The sequence below is a fragment of the Hordeum vulgare genome, chromosome 5H (genome assembly GCF_904849725.1).
Source record: "Hordeum vulgare subsp. vulgare chromosome 5H, MorexV3_pseudomolecules_assembly, whole genome shotgun sequence".
Classification (NCBI taxonomy): domain Eukaryota; kingdom Viridiplantae; phylum Streptophyta; class Magnoliopsida; order Poales; family Poaceae; genus Hordeum; species Hordeum vulgare.
The window spans coordinates 391,929,886-391,948,115 of record NC_058522.1 but is presented as its reverse complement, the minus strand read 5'-3'; the positions used below and the strand labels follow the sequence as shown (position 1 = coordinate 391,948,115).

General features: G+C 45.7%; 3 protein-coding genes across 4 annotated transcripts; 2 read left to right on the top strand and 1 right to left on the bottom strand.

The window, feature by feature from the left end:
• The first annotated feature begins 2,046 nt into the window (after nt 1–2,046).
• LOC123397571 lies at nt 2,047–5,004 on the top strand. Of its 2 annotated transcripts, XM_045092105.1 has the most exons (6): nt 2,047–2,258; nt 2,348–2,447; nt 2,550–2,747; nt 3,028–3,150; nt 4,115–4,258; nt 4,359–5,004. In XM_045092105.1, exons 2-6 carry the CDS (start codon nt 2,412–2,414, stop codon nt 4,809–4,811), a joined length of 954 nt encoding a protein of 317 aa, XP_044948040.1. In that variant the 5' UTR covers nt 2,047–2,258; nt 2,348–2,411; the 3' UTR covers nt 4,812–5,004. The 2 variants fall into 2 exon arrangements, with proteins under 2 accessions (XP_044948040.1, XP_044948039.1); XM_045092104.1 differs by having other exon boundaries at nt 2,047–2,447.
• A 4,197-nt stretch (nt 5,005–9,201) lies between these two features.
• LOC123452102 (putative glucose-6-phosphate 1-epimerase) lies at nt 9,202–12,749 on the top strand. Its single transcript, XM_045128687.1, has 10 exons — nt 9,202–9,332; nt 9,445–9,561; nt 10,552–10,665; nt 10,737–10,788; nt 11,177–11,314; nt 11,461–11,559; nt 11,658–11,755; nt 12,037–12,144; nt 12,237–12,318; nt 12,450–12,749. Exons 1-10 carry the CDS (start codon nt 9,259–9,261, stop codon nt 12,513–12,515), a joined length of 948 nt encoding a protein of 315 aa, XP_044984622.1. The 5' UTR covers nt 9,202–9,258; the 3' UTR covers nt 12,516–12,749.
• Nucleotides 12,750–13,323: 574 nt separating this feature from the next.
• Nucleotides 13,324–16,818, bottom strand: LOC123452101 (bifunctional protein FolD 1, mitochondrial-like). The gene is made up of 5 exons (XM_045128686.1): nt 16,509–16,818; nt 15,564–15,883; nt 15,042–15,278; nt 14,784–14,951; nt 13,324–13,867 (listed from the first exon to the last, which is right to left on the bottom strand). The coding sequence occupies exons 1-5, from the start codon at nt 16,750–16,752 to the stop codon at nt 13,694–13,696; spliced, it is 1,143 nt and encodes a 380-aa protein (XP_044984621.1). The 5' UTR covers nt 16,753–16,818; the 3' UTR covers nt 13,324–13,693.
• Between the last annotated feature and the right edge of the window lie 1,412 nt (nt 16,819–18,230).

The window sequence follows — 18,230 nt, the reverse complement described above, 5'->3', positions numbered from 1 at the left end:
GTGCCGCTTCCACTCGAATGATCTCTGTCAAAACCATCTCTGTGAGCTCCGTCCTTGTCAATCCACCTCTGCGCGAGTAAATTCCTCGCATCAAACCCAAGACTCTGCTCATCACCGAATGGGCGTCTGTCATCATAGTGTCGGGAGACATATGAACCACTCCGCGGAGGAGAATGCACCAGATGGCGGTCATCACGATGGTAACGAGGAGCAAACTGATTTCGCCCCTGATCTCTGTGCAGATCCTCTCAGTAACCCCCGCCTCTGCGACGCTGAGGTGACCCTGGACTATAAACTGGACGAACTGTATCTGCTCTGGGTGAATTACTGTGCAATCTATTGAGTGACTACGATACAACTGAGTTTTGCTGCTGCACCGCTTGAAGCAATGTACGAATCTGCTCTACGCCTCTGTCAGCCTCTGAGTTTAACGGTTGAATGGAATCTGCTATCTTAGCGGCAGCCGCAACATTTAGAATTGGAGTACGAAACACCTCGAGGTTGTTCTGAGGTCCACTCGGAAACAACTGTTGCCGACGTCGACTCGAAGTCGGAGGACGTTGGCGGGCGTGTCCACTCAACGGCTCCCCAGCCTCGCGTCTGGCGTGACCGAACCCAGGCGGGCTCTCCATAGAACCTGCCATGAAGACCTCTGCTGCAGGATCGCAGCTCTCGCATTCGGAAGGGACATCAGACTGATCTGACGCCGAGTCAAACGCACCGCAAAGTGATTCGGCGGGCTCGATTGCCGCAAACTACGGAGATGACGCCTGGCGAGCCACCGCATGCTTCACCCATCTCTGGAGTCGCGAGCTACCGGATCGCTTGTGACGACGAGCAGCGGGACGAACAGTCGACACCGGGGTCGATGGCTGCCGAAGGAGAACGCCGTAGGAACTTGCATGGAAGTGTGTTGCCCAGTGGATCGGGAGCGCCTCAACGTCGAGAGGCGCCTCCTGAAGCCATGCCGAGTCATCGGCAACGAAGACGAGCGCGCCGAGACGGATCTAGCGGCCCAAGAACGAATCACCGCCGGAAGACATGCCGGAGAATGAAAATCGCAAACTTGCCGGAAGTCGCTTAGACGCCTGCCTCACGGTGGGCGCCAACTGTCGCGGGGAGTGAACCTGATAGTAGAGGTGAGGGGTATGAAAGGAGAGGGCATAGTCCTAGCTACGGCAAGCTTGTACACACGATGTATGAGTTTAGGCCCTTGTCGGGGAGGTAACAGCCCTACGTCTGAGTGCTCGGGAGCTTTTGCAGTGTGGAGTGTGTGTTACAGGGGGTGCGATCCCTTGTGCCAGGTGGAAGGGTGGCTTATATAGAGTGTGCTATCCCTCATCAAGGCCCAGGCAACCAAGGCTTCGAGTAATGAAGACAAAGGTGTGCGTTACTGATAACATACGTAATAAATGTTACTTATGATGACCAGCCGAATATCTGCCCTTTGGTCTCCCTGAATTGACTTCTGAACTTCTGCGGTCGACTGGCTTCATATTCTTCCGAGTGAAAGTCTTCTGTCAAGTGGATAGAGCAAATCTTCGAGTAGATGCTCTCTCGAGTGACTCATGGCAAATCAGTTGGAATCTTTTTTGAAATCTTTAAGTCATTAATGTTGTGTCCTTGGTATGACCTCTAGGTCAAACCTATGACCCTATCTTCGATACATATCTCCATCACAACGGACATCAATTAGGTATAAATAATATGGTTTTCAGTCTGCAAACACGTGCTCCTTCTGTTTCTAAATATAAGTTTTTTTAGAAATTTTACTAGATAACTACATACAAAACAAAATAAATAAAACAACACTTTAAAATATATATCTATATACATTCATATGTTCTTCCTTTGTCTCAAAATAAATGTCTTAAACTTAGTACAACTTTATACTAGAGTTAATATAAAGTTGAGACAGTCATTTTGGGACGGAGGGAGTAGTTTTTAATGAAATTTTTAAAAGATTTATACGTATTTAGTAACGGAGGGAATATAACAGAACGGAAAAACGATGCAGTCTACCAGAGGCGGTCTTGAGATTGGGATTGCGATTGGATGAACGAGGCAAAGAAAATGACCGGGCTCAGGAAGTCGTGGTCTCTCTCGTGCTCCACTTGGCTTCCTCCCATCCCAATCTCAAATCACTCGTCGCAATAGGGGAATCGAAGATCACCGGAGCGCCTGCTCGTCCTCCAGTCCGCCCATTCCGGCGCCAGTCGACACCTCAGCCGAGTCCCCATTCCTCCATTTCCCCCACGGTTAGATCTTGTCCGAGGTGCCTGCTTGTCCTCCAGTCCGCCCATTTCCATCACGTGCTCGCTTTGTTGTTTTCTCTAATGGGAAGCAGTAATCAAGAACCGGGGGTAAGCCTCCGGGCGGATGGCTGGCTACAGAAGCCTATCGATAGCCTCATGGGGATCCCGGATAAGATTCAGAACTCTCTCAAGGTTGGTTGCTTCTTGATCAGGTGAAAAGTTCCTTTGTTATCGATGGAGGGGGTCGAAATTGGTTGCGCAGATGTAAACTGATCTGTTTGGATCTTGTGATAGCTACATTTTGGGCGTTTCTTGAAGACCGATGGTGTTAGTGGCGGCAGTATCAAAGCACAAATGTCAATAGAGAAGGTGAGGGTATCATGTACCACCACCGCTGCTGCTGCTGCTGCTGCTTCAGATGTTAGCTTGGACCGGCAGCTCCAGGCTTGGAGGGACAATCCTAGTTGGACTGATCAGCCTCCAGAAATCAAGGTACTACTCTTGTACCTCCAGAAACCAGAGTATTTGGTAACTTGTTGTGATACAAGGATTGCGATTGGGGATGCTTGTATTGTAGGTTAAAAGATGGCCTTATATTTTCGAAAATTAAATTGGAAACAAGATGGAAATCTTTCTTCTTATTAGAACATATCTGAGTTTGATGTTCCAGTAGGTCATAATCACTTCTAGATTGTTGAATTATTTTGATATCCTTCCTTTTAGGAATTACTTTGATATCCTAACCTCACAATATTAAAATCATTACTTACAGGTGACTGTGCCACAAGGCTCTCTTTGCAATCTTAATCTAAAATTTAGGGCAGGATTGCCACCGGATGCAGTTTACAACATTATAATTGACCCGGAGAACAAAAGAGTATTCAAAAACATCAAGGTGCGCACAGATATTCTCCTACTTATTCAGAATGTCCAAGATGGAATGGCCTTGTGATTGTTCAGGGAACTCTTTGATGCTTCATGCATCCCTGTTCTTAATTTCTCATAAGCGTTGATCTCTTGGAAGGTTCTGTTGGTTTTCTAGTTAATACAGACAACTCACCCACAGTTGTTGTTGTTTGTATGTCATTGTGCATATCAAAATAGTTCTGTGTTGCAATCCCCTGAAAATTGAACATGTTCATATATCATTCAATTCTTAGGTGTCCATTAACTAACTTAAGACATGGTTAAGTGGTCGGCCTGGAAGTGCTGTAACTGTACCCCAAGTTATCGAATGACCGAATCTGATATGTGATGTTTTTATGAAGTTGTATGTGTTCCTTTACAGTGTGTTCGGAATACTTATATTGCAATCCTTGAATAGTATGACAGAAATATGAGAGCAAGTGCAGCGCGTCGGTGCCCAGGCTCATTTGCACCCGGTCAGGAAAAAAAATCAAAACAAATACTAGAAAAATTCAAAAAAGAATTTGGATGGTAGATAATTTGATGCGTGAGGTCTGCTCCAATCTTTGCATCATTGGAACATCTGATCAGCTCTCAGCAAAAAAGACAAATCGGGTCAAAACAGTGCATGAACAGTAAACTTTTTTAGAGATCCCGAATTTGTCATTTTTGCCGAGAGCTGCTCAGATGTCCAAATGATTCAAAAATTGGAGCAGACCTCACGCATCAAATTGTCTACCACCCAAACTTTTTTGGATTTTTTTTTAGTATTTGTTTTGATTTTGGATACAACACGGGTGCAGATGAGCCCGGGCTCAGAAATGGATTTTCGAGGCCATGCAGCATATATGTTGTTCATTCTTCATGATTTCCCAAATTTGGCTACTCCTGTCAGCTAAACGACCCAAAGAATTACCTGTAGAGAAATAATTGTGCTATGCGCTAATTTTCAGGAAGTGGTGTCAAGGAACGTGTTGCTTGATGAAGGATCAAGGCAGATAGTTGAAGTGGAACAGGCAGCGATATGGAAATTCCTCTGGTGGTCTGGCATCTTGTCAGTCCATGTTTTTGTTGACCAGGACAGAAGAAATCACACCGTAAAAATTTGAAACTTTTCCGCGATCTATTTGGCAACGTTGCGATCCATTTACTGATATATACCATGATACGTGGTTTTGTGCTAAAAACATTTTGCAGGTGAAGTTCAAACAAGGGCGAAGTGGTTTTATGAAGAAGTTTGAGGGTTGCTGGAAAATTGATCCCCTGTTTGTTGACAAGGAAGCATGCCTTCCTCTTGATCCACATACGCTGGAAGAATATGATTCTTGTACTGCCGGCAGAGGAAGAGTTGGATCTTCCATTACCTTGGATCAGCTCATAGAGCCTGCTGTGTTACCCCCACAGCCCATCGCATGGTATGTGAGAGGGATTACCACAAGGACGACCGAGATGCTGGTAAATGACCTAATAGCGGAAACTGCTCGGCTGCGAGGCCTGGGAAGCAATGGGGATGTCAACCAGTATACTGAACAAAATTGTGATGTTAATGGAGACGTTTTAACAGAAGATTGTAATGATGTTAAGGCAAGATGGCGACAGAGAAGAAAAGCTGGACGACATGGAAGATCCCTTAGATTGACAAGACAATAGGGGCAGGATAAATTATCAAGCCTGACCGATGTATAACTAAGCTAGTGTATATGTTTGCAGTTTTGTTGTTGATGGTGTAGCATTCCTCGAATTTTGGATTACTGATGATGATTATGGATGACCATGTCTGAGATAGATGTTGAACGGTGTATAATTATGTTGATAATTTAAAAATGAAATTCTACTTCTACCAGAAGCTATCATTCCTTTGGTTCAGCTTGATATGCAGTTTGTTCTGAACTTTCCGGGCAGCTGAAGTTGCTTGATCTTCATGCCTACTCCATTTCTTTAAAATATTTAACAAATTTACAGTGTTGATGTGTGTTGATATGAGCTCATGTGAATCAAAAGTTTCATGAAAACTGAAGCTAACCAGATGAACCAAATGCCAATCTCTGAACCTGAACAAAACTTGTGGGAGCGTTCATCCATCCTTTCTCCAAATCTGCAAGGCAGGGAAAGCCTCCAATTCCTTTCTTTCCTACACATTCTCAAGGCAACGTCACCCTATGAAACTACCACCCTACCACAGCTTTCGCATTCTATAGCGCACTGGTCGACCGCGCGGCAGCCATGGCCGATCAACCACGGCCGCCGTCGATGCCGCCGCCGCAGCCGCAGCCGTTCCGGTTCTGGCTTCCTTACAAAAGCAATGTGGGGTCGTGGCGCCAGCAACCGCGGCCGCCAATGCCAGCCTCGACTCGCCCCCGGCCACCTGGTCCACCCCCAGCAACTCCGGCGGAGCCCGCACCGCGAGCGCCGCCGGCACGCGCCGTGGAGGAAGACATCCCCATCCAGGCTGACTCGTCCGACGAGTCGGACACGATTGCTCTTGAAGCTCTAGACTCGCTGCGGCTACGAGGAGCCAGGCCACCCGCTGCTGACCTGGAGCTGACGCTCTCGAGGTCGCCGCCGCCGCCCACGGGGCCAGAGCAAGGCACGAGAGCGGGTGGCGACCGTGGGAACGACGGTGCCAAGATCTCCATCTCCGGCTTCCCGAGGGCGCGCCTCTTCGACGGCGCCCGCGCGCCGTACCGGCGGGAGATCGAGGACGGCCTCAAGAGCCTGGCCGGCCGCGAGACGCCGGCGCCGACGCCGCCGGACATCGGCAACCAGGGGTACCGCGTCATCACGCTGGCCGGACACAACGTCGGCGCGAGCATGGTCCTCGGCAACGGCGCCAGCGGCGCGTCACCTCCAAGAACCGACGAGCCGGAGCGCTCGGCGAGGCCGCCGTCGGTTGCCACTAACGTGAACAGCAACGTGCAGGGGGTGAACAACTCGGCGATGGAGGAGAGCACGTGCAACTCCGGCGACCCCGGGGTGCGCGTGGACATCAAGAACGCGCACGAGGATCGTGTTGCGCTGGGGCAGGGCAAGGAGGAGCGGGAGGAGAAGCCAGAGGAACCGGCCAGAACGCCGCCGCCGCCGCGAGCAGCAAGTGGCGGCGAGGCGGCCCAGACGCCGACGCCGCCGAAGACGAGGAAGTGCCTTCGCGCGCTGATGATCGAGGAGCGGAAGCCGAAGCCGATATCCTGCCGGTTCCAGTGCGTGGCGGATCACGCGCCGCCGCCGGCGACGGCGAGCGACCCCGACGGTAACAAGGTGAGCGCGGAGGAGGAAGGCGCGGGAGAGAGCACAAGGTGATGTCCGAGTCGGAAGCACTCGGTGTGTTGCTACGGTTTTTGTGCAAAAATACTGTAAATCCAGAGAGTAATCCAGACGATATTACTGCTGACCTGGTGAAAAGATCAGAAGCCGTGATAAAAGTTTCAAGTCACGGCATTGAGCTTAGAACGTCACCATGACTTTGTACTGCAGCCTCCAGCAGGACATGCCCGGCGATAATGAAATGTTACAAAAGAATTTGTCACTGGGATATCCTCTTGCTGAGGCCAGAAAATGTAGCAGTAGAGAAATGGAGATAGCCTCTTGCCTTTCAGTCGCTCAAAAGGCATATCCAGGAATAAAATTGTTGGCAAGGGACAATCGCATCTTGTTCCTCCGTGAAGGCCACCAGAGCACCTCAGCGAGGATCCCTTGTGTACCGGACTGTGGCGTCTCTTTTGTTCTCCTATTATAGACAAAATAAAGTTTTTGTGAGAAAATATAAATAAGTGGACATATCTAGGACTCATCTAGATGAAACTTAACCAAGTCACATCTAACTCATATGCCGCTTGATTTTCATACAGATTGGTGCATGTTTTTATTTTTTATACTTTATTTAATTATTTAGATGATATGTGAGAGTTGGATGAGAATTAGCAAATCCGTTTGTGATAGCATCGTCAAATACATGTGATCTATGGATCTTTTACTTACGTTTTGCTATTTTTCATTTGGATGTATAAATTTTGTTTAAATATTTCATCAAACCACAATTTTTGTTTTTGCAACATGGCTCTGAAATAGTGCATCCTGACCCGAGAGTCATAAAGACTTCGGAGTCTCTCTCTCTCACACACATACACACACAAGGGCTTCATAGTCGTATGAACTGATACAAACATCCGACAAGCAAAGAGAGGAAAGAATTAGGGTTTCCATCCTTTTGTCGACGCCGACGCCTATTTGCCCTGCCTCTGGTGTCTCTTGGGCCATGGAGGTGTGGCGGACCTAGACCCCCGCTGGCGGGAGGGATCCCGTCCTTATTGTAGGTAGTTTTAGTGTCTTGGTTGGAGCGGTGAGTGATGGGCGGCGTTCCATAGTTAGAATAATGACCTCACCTGTTTTATCCTCGCTTCGGACTCAGTGAAGGATATGTGCATGTGTATTTTTTTATGGATCTTCTTGGATCCAATCAGTTGCCTAGGGATTCGTCTGAATTTGGTCGCCCCTTATTTCGTTGGTGTGTTTTCAGGTATTGCCCTTTCGATCTATGTTTCTTATAGAACGATGAAGGGTCTGCTCTGGTTCATTGGGATCTTAGCATGACGACTTCCGGACGATCTATACAATAATGTATATCCAACCCCGTTGACGAAGGGGCGATGATGATGATACGCCTTCAGCTCGCTTCAAATGGTTTTGGTCGTCATTAGGTGATTTATAGATCCAGTTGCAACTTTTGTTATTTTCAGATATTTTCATACTGTTACTGCATATATTTAAATCAGCTGGATGACTTAAATTTTTTTGGTAGTCAAGCGTTCCTACTCCCTCGTGAGGGAGCCGTGTGTGTATATATATTGATTGTGGCAATAGTCTGTCTTGGCGTACAAGAAGCAATCATCGTTAGGATATGTTGCTGTTGGAAATATAAGCGATTTCTCAAATGATTTTACTAGCAGAAATAATAAATAAAACACGACTACAGTAGCAAATATAATATAAGCCATGCGATTAAAGAGAAAGTATGGAAATAACGTCTGAATAGATGTGCAGAAACGAAACATATCCAGACAAGAAACTACACCAAGAAGTTGCAGCATAAACTGAAACAAGAGGAACATAAGTATGTACTGAGTTGCAGCAGCAGTGGGGTTGGTGTTGGCGTTGTCGTTGGTCATGTTGCTGAAGAGGTGGTCGACGTAGGGGAAGAAGTCATCGTCTGAAAAGTGGTCGTCGGAGTCTGTGATGAAAGCCAGTAGTCGCGTTGGGCTCCCCAAAAACCTTATCGCCCTTCTCCCGTACAAGACTCAAAGAGACGAAGTTTCGAAGGCCTACTGTCCTGACTTACGGTGCACGCCGCAAGCCGGGATGGGAAAGAACGTAGCAGCAGCACACAGTTTGGAACCGGTGGTGAGAGAAACTTCTGATGCGTATCTCTGAAGAGGAGCGACCTCCCTTTTATAGGCGCAAGAGAAGGAGGCGAGAGGCCAGCGACGAGAGCTGAAGAGAACACGGGAGACGAAACGAACAGCAAACCGCAGCGTTCGTGTTCAATTCTCCACTACAGCAAAACATCCGGCTTCCGAGTAACCTTTCGTATACCAGTCGTGCGTGGCAAAATTTTAGTTTGGCTCGTTCCCGCAACCCGTGGCGCGACGAGGCGGACGGTGAAGGAGCGCGCGTGTATGTCTCTCTTGTTCTCATGCTCATACATGTGTGGAAACATTCTTCCTTATAAGGAGATCCAACTCCCATTAAACTAGCAATGTAGAACTAAATTTTTCCTTCTCTTACCTTACACAAATGGGTTGCGTGGACCTTTGAAATTCATTAGAAATTTTTAAAATTGTATTTTGGGCTGGCCCACAAATAGGTAAAATTCGAGCAGTTGTGTACAGGAAGAGGAAAGGAATAGAGGTGTTTGTTGAGATTACAGCTGGTATTTTTACCTCTAATTCTAACAATCTGCATTTCCAAAAAGGGAATCCATAGTCCAGTTCGAACACATGGTACAGCACAACGTTTCACTCAACAGAGGATCCAAGGCAGCGGCCACTCTAAAACCAAACAGAGAACCACCGAAGTCTCAGCCTCTCCGAGAGGCCAAGCAGAAATGGCGGCTTCCTGCACGCTCACCGTCCCTGGCCCCTTCGCCGCCGCCTCCTCCACTTCAGCCCGTCGCCACAGGTATCAGCAAGACAAGCAGTTCCTTCTCCGTACTGGCCTGCATTCGATTCGTGCGTTATCGGGAGGACTGACCCCCGCGGTGGTTCTTGTGCTTTTGCCGGGGTGCGCGCAGGCGATTCGGGGTGGTTGCCATGGCCAGCGCGGGGCAGAAGGTGTACGCGACCGGCGTGGCCGTCTCCGAGGGCAACGGCGGCCTGCCCAAGATCAGCCTCAAATCCCCGCACGGGAGGTAATTCTGAGTTCGGTTGACTTGGGGATTGATTTTTCGGGTGTATGCCTTGTGTTGTTCTGTACTAGTTTTTGTAGCTAATGCAGCATGAATGACATAACACTCGATCGGACATAAATAATTTGAGAGCCGCGGTGAAGATTAAAATCAATAGTTGGAAAAGCAAACTGTTTGATGTTGAAGTGGATGTTATGGCAGCAGTGCCACAAGGGTTGATGGCTACTCCCTCCGTTCAAAAACATAAGATGTTCCGACTTTTTTCCTGAACCAGATGTATATAGACATGTTTTACTTTAGTGTGTTTGTTCACTCATTTCAGTTCGATGTACTCCCTCCGTTCCTAAATACTCCCTTCGTCCCAAAATAACTGTCTCAATTTTGTACTAGATCTAATACAAAATTGTACTAAGCTTAAGACACTTATTGTAGGACAGACGGAGTATAAGACATTTTAAAGATTTTACTGTGGACTACATACGAATGTATATAGACATGTTTTAGAGTGTAGATTCACTCATTTTGCTCCGTATGTAGTTCATAGTGAAATCTTTAAAAAGTCTTATATTTAGGAACGGAGGGAGTAATTATCTAGAGTAAGGCAATACGGTAAGTGATCTAAACGCTCTTATATTTCTTTATGGAGGGAGTACTAGTATATGGTATCGTACCAGCATGATACTGAAAACTTTGAATTATAGTTCAATGTATCTCTGGAGTGCTTGCTTTTTCAGTACATTTTTGTAGTGCTTGCTGAATAGTAGCTAGCATATACAGTAATAAGGAGTAACTATTATATGGACCATAGAGAAAGAAGAAGAAAATTATGATGTGGAAAAGAAGAAAGGAATTGGGATAAGCCTATCATGACTTCTGTTAATTTCAACTCAGTTCACCACCAAAGTTTTTCTACTACTGCAACATAAATATAGTAGCTGGGCTTCCTTTTTCCCTTCTGCGACTGCTAATTGCGTACTCATTTTATGCATTAAGTGAGGCTGAGATTTATCTATTTGGAGCATGCGTTACGTCTTGGAAGGTTCCCAGTGGAAAGGACCTGCTCTTTGTCAGACCAGATGCTGTGTTCAACGGCCAGAAACCCATCAGGTCAGCCTAGACAAATTGGATAAACATCAGGAGTTTAACTCACAACTGACGATTTCTTTTTGTGCAACTAGCGGTGGAATTCCACATTGTTTCCCCCAGTTTGGCCCCGGCCCTATGCAGCAGGTTTGTGAAGCCATTTTTCAATTCCGCCCCATACAGACAGACTAGAAACAAATATCTGTCAAGTTTTCAAAGTTCTCGGTTGCATATAAGAGTATTAATTAGCAAATTTATTGTTGATGGCAGACAAAGATGTGAACCATGTCCAGTGCTAAATCAAGTAATGCATACTAGTTTAGACCAAAATGTTACCTGCACTCCTGCAGACATTGTAAACTCCTGAACTTGTATATAAAGCATGAGACATCACTAGCCGTTGTTAGATAGCTGTGGTCTGAGCAATCATTTACATAATGTTCATGCACATCTGTCCACCAACTGCGAAAGAATTGAACATTTTTATGCAGCCTATTCTTTTTTAGTAATCAAGGCAAATTTCACTTTCTTGCAGCATGGATTTGCGAGGAATGTGAATTGGTCTATTACTGATTCAGAAGTCACAGAAGGAGATCCAACTGTAACTTTGGAACTAAAAGATGACTCGTACAGCCGTGCAATGTGGGATTTTAGTTTCCAAGCTTTATACAAGGTTAGGCCCTATTGTAGTAGCATGTGCCTCGATGCACTCTATCTGCGAAATCATATGCCTATTAATGCTATTCAGTAATCGGAACTGGAATTTCAATCTTGCCCTTCTGCAGAATATGAAATTGTGCTTGTTTAACTGTTCCGTAGGTTGCCCTGCACTCTACAAGCCTGTCAACGACCCTGACAATAATAAATACAGACGACAAACCTTTCTCATTCAACTCAGCCCTCCACACTTATTTCAGTGTAAGTTGCAGCTTCCTGAACGTTGCCAAACTAAAATTTGCTTGCAAAACTCGATATTTTCACTTTCACATTAATCACATCGTTTTCTTCTCATTCAGGCTTCCATTGCCGGTGTATCAGTGAAAGGTCTCAAAGGTAGCAAGACTCTCAATAAGGATCCTGACCCTAAGAATCCTCTGGAGGGCAAAGAAGAAAGGTCTGTTTGACTGGTCTGCTAGTCCAGTTTTAGCTACAATGTATCTTAACATTACAAGTTTGCAACATTGAAACACTAAGCATATAGTGTCATTTCATCCTATGTTGTGCAGTTGTGCACAACTTGGTGCTGTTGCATTTTTTTCCCCTAATCTATTTTATTGACTTAGTTGTTGATCTCGGAAGGAAATATGCACTCATTGAAGCAACATATCCTGTTGTAAGTTGCTGAGCATGAAGTAAACATCTAGACATGCTTCTGATCCGCTTCATGCAATACAGGGACGAGGTGACCTTTCCAGGATTTGTGGACTGTGTTTACCTTGGCGCACCGAGTGAGCTTACCCTGGACAATGGATTGGGTGACAAAATTGTGATATCAAACACAAAGTAGGTCATCTAATTGATCTGTAAAACAATGCATCCCTTTTCAACATTGCAAATATCACATGATCAAATTGCTGTTAATATTTGAAATGCAGCTGGTCAGATGCAGTGTTGTGGAATCCTCATTTGCAGATGGAGGCATGCTACAAAGATTTTGTTTGTGTTGAAAATGCAAAGGTATGAACAGAAGTTGGTAAATGCACATACTTTTTCTTGTCTAGTCCTATATGTTCCTGAATCAATCATGGAGAGGCACACTTGGAGATTGCACAATTTTGACTGACGGTATGGCTGATTGCATCGTGTAGATTGAAACAGTACAGCTGGGTCCAAAAGAATCTTGGGTGGCAGAGCAGAAAATTGAACTTGTCTGAAGCTAATGAGTTGAGAACAGTACAGTGCGTCGCGAGTATATTATCAAAGGACAGAGATCAGTCGCGAGATCAGGTGACATGCACGTTTGCATGTCACCGTGTGCCTTGCGGCCTTTTACGTGTTTGGCAATGTAAACATGTGTCATTCCCCAGTATACTTCAACTTATGCTCTCACATCAGATGTACATCTTAACTATCTTATGTTTATGAGTAAATAAATAATTTAGTTCTTATTTCCCTTCTCTGGGTTGGCTGGCTATCTTGTATGTTCTGCTCATAGATGAATGAGACACAGTTAACATTTTTCCATGTATGATGTATCTATCTCTAGACAATATATTCTGGATGTATTGTTGCTTTTTTTTTTACGGTAGAGAAACAGGCAAGGGCTGCTCAAATTTGAGGTAAATCAGATTTGTTCATAGTAATCTCCATGATCCAAAGAACAGGCAAAACATTTTTTTAACACCTGCTTATCAAGCACTGGTCAATTAACTACCTGGCATAAAAATGAGTCCCTGCAGTCATCGGGACTAGGTATGGTGAAATGTTGTAAAATTGTGCTATCAGCTTCTTCATGAATATAGAAATATATTGGTTGATTTATCACAAAAGGCAATACCACAGTTTCATGAACTCACTAGATTTTATAAATATTGTGACAGAATCAGTAGTACGAAACTCTCTTGAGACTGTTTAATGCCCAAAAATGTTACAATAACAATGAAGCACACATCACATTGTGAAATCATATAGCTTTTTTACTCGATGATTTTGATTTCTGCGAGTTGGCTCTTGCTAGTATGCTAAAAAAAACTGGGCTATCATACATTCATATTCATATGATCCCCAGGTAAGGGTAGATTATTGAAAGATTGGACATCATTAAGCATACAATATACTGTTGGCAAAAAACGAAATATTACATCCCAGCTCTAATCTAGCTTAACTTGAGAGCAATGGGCAGAGGAACAAGAGAAGGCAAACTAATTTACAAAGGGGAACTGTGACACCTAATTCTCAGGTTAGGATCAACCTACCAAAACCGGCAGAGCGGCACTAGTTCAATTTGTATCCATGTAAAAAACCCAAGTAGCAGCCTTAGCTCAAAAGTTTGTATATGACGGGTTTCACAGGTCGATCCAAACTGTTTTTGAACACCCTTAGTTCGGGGCGTTCAGTCATTCAAGCCATAGACTCGTTTGGCTGAGTCGAGTGTGTTGGCAAGAAGCATTGCAATGGTGACTGGTCCCACTCCGCCTGGAACAGGAGTTATAGCAGAAGCCACATTCACTGCTTCTTCGAAGCAGACATCGCCGGTTAATCGATAGCCATAATCACTGTCTGGATCCTAAAAAAAGAAGTGCTGATTACAACTAAGTAGGAAGAAAAAAATGTATTACATTGGTGCCCATAGCTACCGCGTACCCATTTGTGGGGGGAAAAGTGCATGATGTACTATTAAAAAATCAAACTCTTACCGAAAGAGTCATTAGTAATGTTGTTTTTTGTCCTGAACATGCATCAAAATGTGTCATTGTGTATATGACAAGAAGAAAGCCAAGAAGGCGCAAAAGCTTACAAAGCCAAAACCAAAAAGACTGCAAAAAAGAAGCCTAGCCTACCAAAACCAAAATTAAAGCAAACAGAAACCTGAACTAATCTACAATGCGGAGGGAAAAGAGAAAAAAACGATGCTAAACTATGATACACTGGGACCAGCAGATCTGGTAATACTCGCAACTGAATTAAGGTAGGCGGTCATCAGTAGTTACTTGACTTCGGTAATTATAAGGGAAAACAAAAGGGTATTCAAGTCTGAAACCTTCAGCAAAACTCAAGCTTGATATTTGTATAATAAGTACTCCCTCCATCCCAAAATAAGTGTCGTTGATGTAGTATAAAATTTGTACTAACTTAGTACAAATTTTGCGACACTTATTTTGGGACGGAGGGAGTACTACAAAAGGTGGTGATTTAATAGTACAAATTGAGCAACCATTTAAACATTTGTCAATGAGTTATGGTGCGTGGATTTAAATTTACCATGTTGTGCACCAAGGAAATTTTCCCAACATAGACTAACAAGAAAAACCAGTATCAGCAAACAAGTTTGCAGTTATAATCAGAACTACTTGACTAAAGAAACCTTCACATCATTAACATGGACACTATTAAAAAATATGATGAACATGCGATATAAGTGATACTGAAGACATTATAGATAAAGCTTCTTGGGCAAAAGCACAACAAACATCTGTTATTACCTCTACTGGATTTGTCCCAACATCAATCACAACTGCACCTTGCTTTAACCAACTTCCTCTTACAAGGTTGGCCACTCCAGCAGCTGAGATCACAATGTCAGATTCACGAGTAATCTCCTCTGGGTTTGCTGTGAACGCGTGGATAACACTTACAGTAGCGTGATGTCTCTGAAGAAAGAAAACGAAGTTAAAATACAGTTAATAATGCAGTTCAAAACTACATGATAATGCATTCCTGAGTAAATTTTAGAACTTTACCTGTAAAAGTAAGGAAGTGGGTAATCCAACAACTTTGCTTCTCCCGATAATAGTGACATGCTTTCCCATGAGATCAATACCAGATTGAAGCAATAATTCAAGGCAAGCCTTTGCAGCACAGGAAACAAACAAAGGTTTCCGGCTTCTAAGGGCGAGATTACCAACGTTTAAGGGGTGGAAACCATCAACATCCTTGTCTAGGCTAATGGCGTTGAGAATCTTCTCTTCATCCATGTGCTGATTTACACAAAATGATCATATATAAAATAAAAGGCTTGATGATGCATGATGTCAAGAGAGTTTGGACATAAAGCTAAACATACATTGAAATGAAACCTCGGATAAAATACAACTGCAGTTGCTCATCTATTACTATGACAACTGAAGTACTTTGTATTATTCAGTTAGCAAGATAATTTTGTAATCTGTGTAGATGAAAAAGGCTTTCGTGGTATCAATCTACAAACTAAACCAAACATCATGCTTTTATAAGGCGGCAACCAGAAAAGTAGAATATATTACTTGTGGTAGTGGTAGCTGAACAAGGACGCCATGAACGGACGGGTCTTCATTGAATCTTGACACTGAATCCACCACCTCATCTTCTGTGCAGTTCCTAGGCAACTCCGACAGCAAAGATTTTATTCCGACTTCCTCACAACCCTTTACTTTGAATCTCACGTAGGACTGAGAGTCCTTTCTATCTCCTACCAGTACGACAGCAAGGCCAGGAACATGTCCGACTGCATTTTTCATTTGAAGAACCTCCTGAGCAATCTGTAACCTTATGTCCTCTGCAATGGACTTGCCATCGATAATGGTTGCTGCGGACTTGTAATCAACTACAAGACCAACAAAAGTACGAACTAACAACAATCAATCATTAGCATACAATGCTGAACAACAATTAGATAAGGTGAAGCACATATCCTAAACAAGTGCCAATTCATCCATAAAAGGAGTCAAACCTTGAAATTGTCCGACACCGTTTCACCAACCAGACGTAAAACAACACTACTCTACACAGGACTGATTCATCTTGCTCAAGTAAATTCTAAGAAAGAAAGAAAGAAAGAAAGGGAAAAAAAAAACCATTATTCGGGTACTTAGTACTTACAACAAGTTACTTACACCAACCAAATCGAAGCACCCAATACTAGACAGTATAAGAAGAGCTTCTAAACAATCTCCACCCGCCTTCTGTTTAAACTGATATTTGATGTGACAATGCTTCCACATTCAGAGGATGGAGCTTAAAACCTCCTCTAAATCATGAGCAACACTACTACAGGGTGACCATGGGTTCTGAACAATCGCATCAACTGGAATTAAGCGGACTCAGCGTTCTCAAACTTCATAAGTATATATAATGGTGATAATATTAATGTACTCCCGAATCCAAGAAGCGTACGCCAATAATACGACACCTTAACGCAGAGATTAGCAAGAAACATGAGCCCCGCTCACCTCCGGCGGCTGGCGGGGGTAACGGCCTCGCCGCTGGGCGCGGGGGTGGATCCCAGGTGTCGGTGATGTCTGGTCCAAGAAGGCGGCTGCTACTGCTCCTCCGCCGGCGCGTCCTCGCCTTGTCCTCCCCCGCTGCCGCTGTAGCCTCGTGGAGACCGCGCGCAGCACGAGGGAGCGAGGAGGTAACAAGCGGGATGGAGCGTCGTCTAGTGGCGGCGAGCAAGGCTACGGCGGCGCCGCCCATGTCCGTCAGACCGCTTTGCCCAGAGGCGCTCGCTGCTCTAGGCCGAATCAGGAGATATTGATGGACCTGTGGGCCTTTTGGGCCTCGTGAGCTCGACTAAACAGGTACTTTTTCTTTCCAAATGCTAATAAGTACAGTGCACTAATTGGACCTCTCGAGCGCACCTGTCGGAGCCGTCCTATCGCGGCGGATCCTGTGGCCGTCCCGACACAGGTGGACTCCAAACCTGGTTAAACGGGCCGACCCGGCACGGCCCGGCCCGGCCCGTTACAATCGTGCCAGGCACCGGCACGTCTGGGCCCGATTATTAGCCGGGCCGTGCCGTGCCGGCCCACCGACGCAGCCTCCCGGTCCAGGCACGACACGGAGGCTATACGGGCCGGCCCGTAGGCACGCTAGACCCGCTAGCCTGCTAGTTTTATTTTTATTTTTAGGCTATTATTTGGGCTGATTTTGGCCTGTTAGGCTGTTTTTTGGGCCGATTTTAATATATTGGGCTGTGTTTTGGGCCGATTTTGGCCTATTACGTTATTTTTTATTATATATATATAAATAAGTTAAAAAAGGGGTCATGTCGTGCTGGCCCGCGTGTCCAGCCCTCAGGCCCAGGCACGCCCCGAGGCGTGCGCGTGGCTGGCACGACCCGTTTAAATCGTGTCGGGCCGGGCCCGTGTCGTGTCGTCGTGGCGGGCTGGGGGCCGGCCTGTTTAGCCCGACCCGTTTGGCCAGGTATACCACGCTCCCCGCATCGCCCGCTCGTCCTGTTCGAATCCCCTCCCTTCCTCATTTTTGAACTACTCCGACGCTCCTTCCTTCCCATTCAGCTGCAATGATGACCTGCACGGGGCTGCGGTGGTGATCTGGCTGGAGATTCGTTGGTGCAGGAAGCCGTCTGCGGGCGCGGTGTGACGTTGGCTACACATAGAGGTAAACCCCGGCATCTCTTCGCGCGCATCTGCTCCAGATCTCGGTTAGGACGACGAGGTTAGAGTTTAGGTGGTGTGACGGGCGATTGGGACGGCGAGGTTACTCGTGTTCGAGCACGGAGGCTATGCAGTGCGTCCACAGGCACCACATGCCCCCAAGGTCGCTGAAGGAGAGGGCCAGGGCGGGGAGAGGGGCTCGCAGCAGCAACAACAGATGAGTGTCGAGGTGGAGAGCTTCGAGGAGATCAGGCTCATGGGGGAGGTGTTGGCCGCGATGCGGGAGGCTGGCATCACGAATCCCACCTAGATCGAGTGCGTCGGCCGCTTCGAGGAGCTCGAGCTCGAGGAGGAGGCGCTGGCCACGATGCGGGAGGCTAGCATCATGAAGCCACCGAGATCTAGTGCGTCGGCCGCTAAGGTTTCTAGCGATGGAGGTGTCCGTTTTTTGTTTTTCCGCGGAGTTGCTTGAATCTAAACTGACAGTTGTTTAGAAATTTGAATGCAGTTTCTTAGTTTTCTAGCAATGGAGTTGCTTGACGCATGCTCTGGAAA

Excerpts from the sequence above, each read along its gene's own strand:
- LOC123397571 (XM_045092104.1), top strand. The coding sequence starts at position 2,337 with ATGGGAAGCAGTAATCAAGAACCGGGGGTAAGCCTCCGGGCGGATGGC. Across the intron at positions 2,448-2,549 it reads AGATTCAGAACTCTCTCAAG|CTACATTTTGGGCGTTTCTT; the intron begins GTTGGTTGCTTC and ends ATCTTGTGATAG. Across the intron at positions 4,259-4,358 it reads AGGACAGAAGAAATCACACC|GTGAAGTTCAAACAAGGGCG; the intron begins GTAAAAATTTGA and ends AACATTTTGCAG.
- LOC123452102 (XM_045128687.1), top strand. The coding sequence starts at position 9,259 with ATGGCGGCTTCCTGCACGCTCACCGTCCCTGGCCCCTTCGCCGCCGCC. Across the intron at positions 11,315-11,460 it reads GTTTCCAAGCTTTATACAAG|GTTGCCCTGCACTCTACAAG; the intron begins GTTAGGCCCTAT and ends ACTGTTCCGTAG. Across the intron at positions 12,145-12,236 it reads ATTGTGATATCAAACACAAA|CTGGTCAGATGCAGTGTTGT; the intron begins GTAGGTCATCTA and ends TTTGAAATGCAG.
- LOC123452101 (XM_045128686.1), bottom strand. The coding sequence starts at position 16,752 with ATGGGCGGCGCCGCCGTAGCCTTGCTCGCCGCCACTAGACGACGCTCC. Across the intron at positions 15,279-15,563 it reads TTCAGCTACCACTACCACAA|CACATGGATGAAGAGAAGAT; the intron begins GTAATATATTCT and ends TGTGTAAATCAG. Across the intron at positions 13,868-14,783 it reads TTGGGACAAATCCAGTAGAG|GATCCAGACAGTGATTATGG; the intron begins GTAATAACAGAT and ends TTCTTTTTTTAG.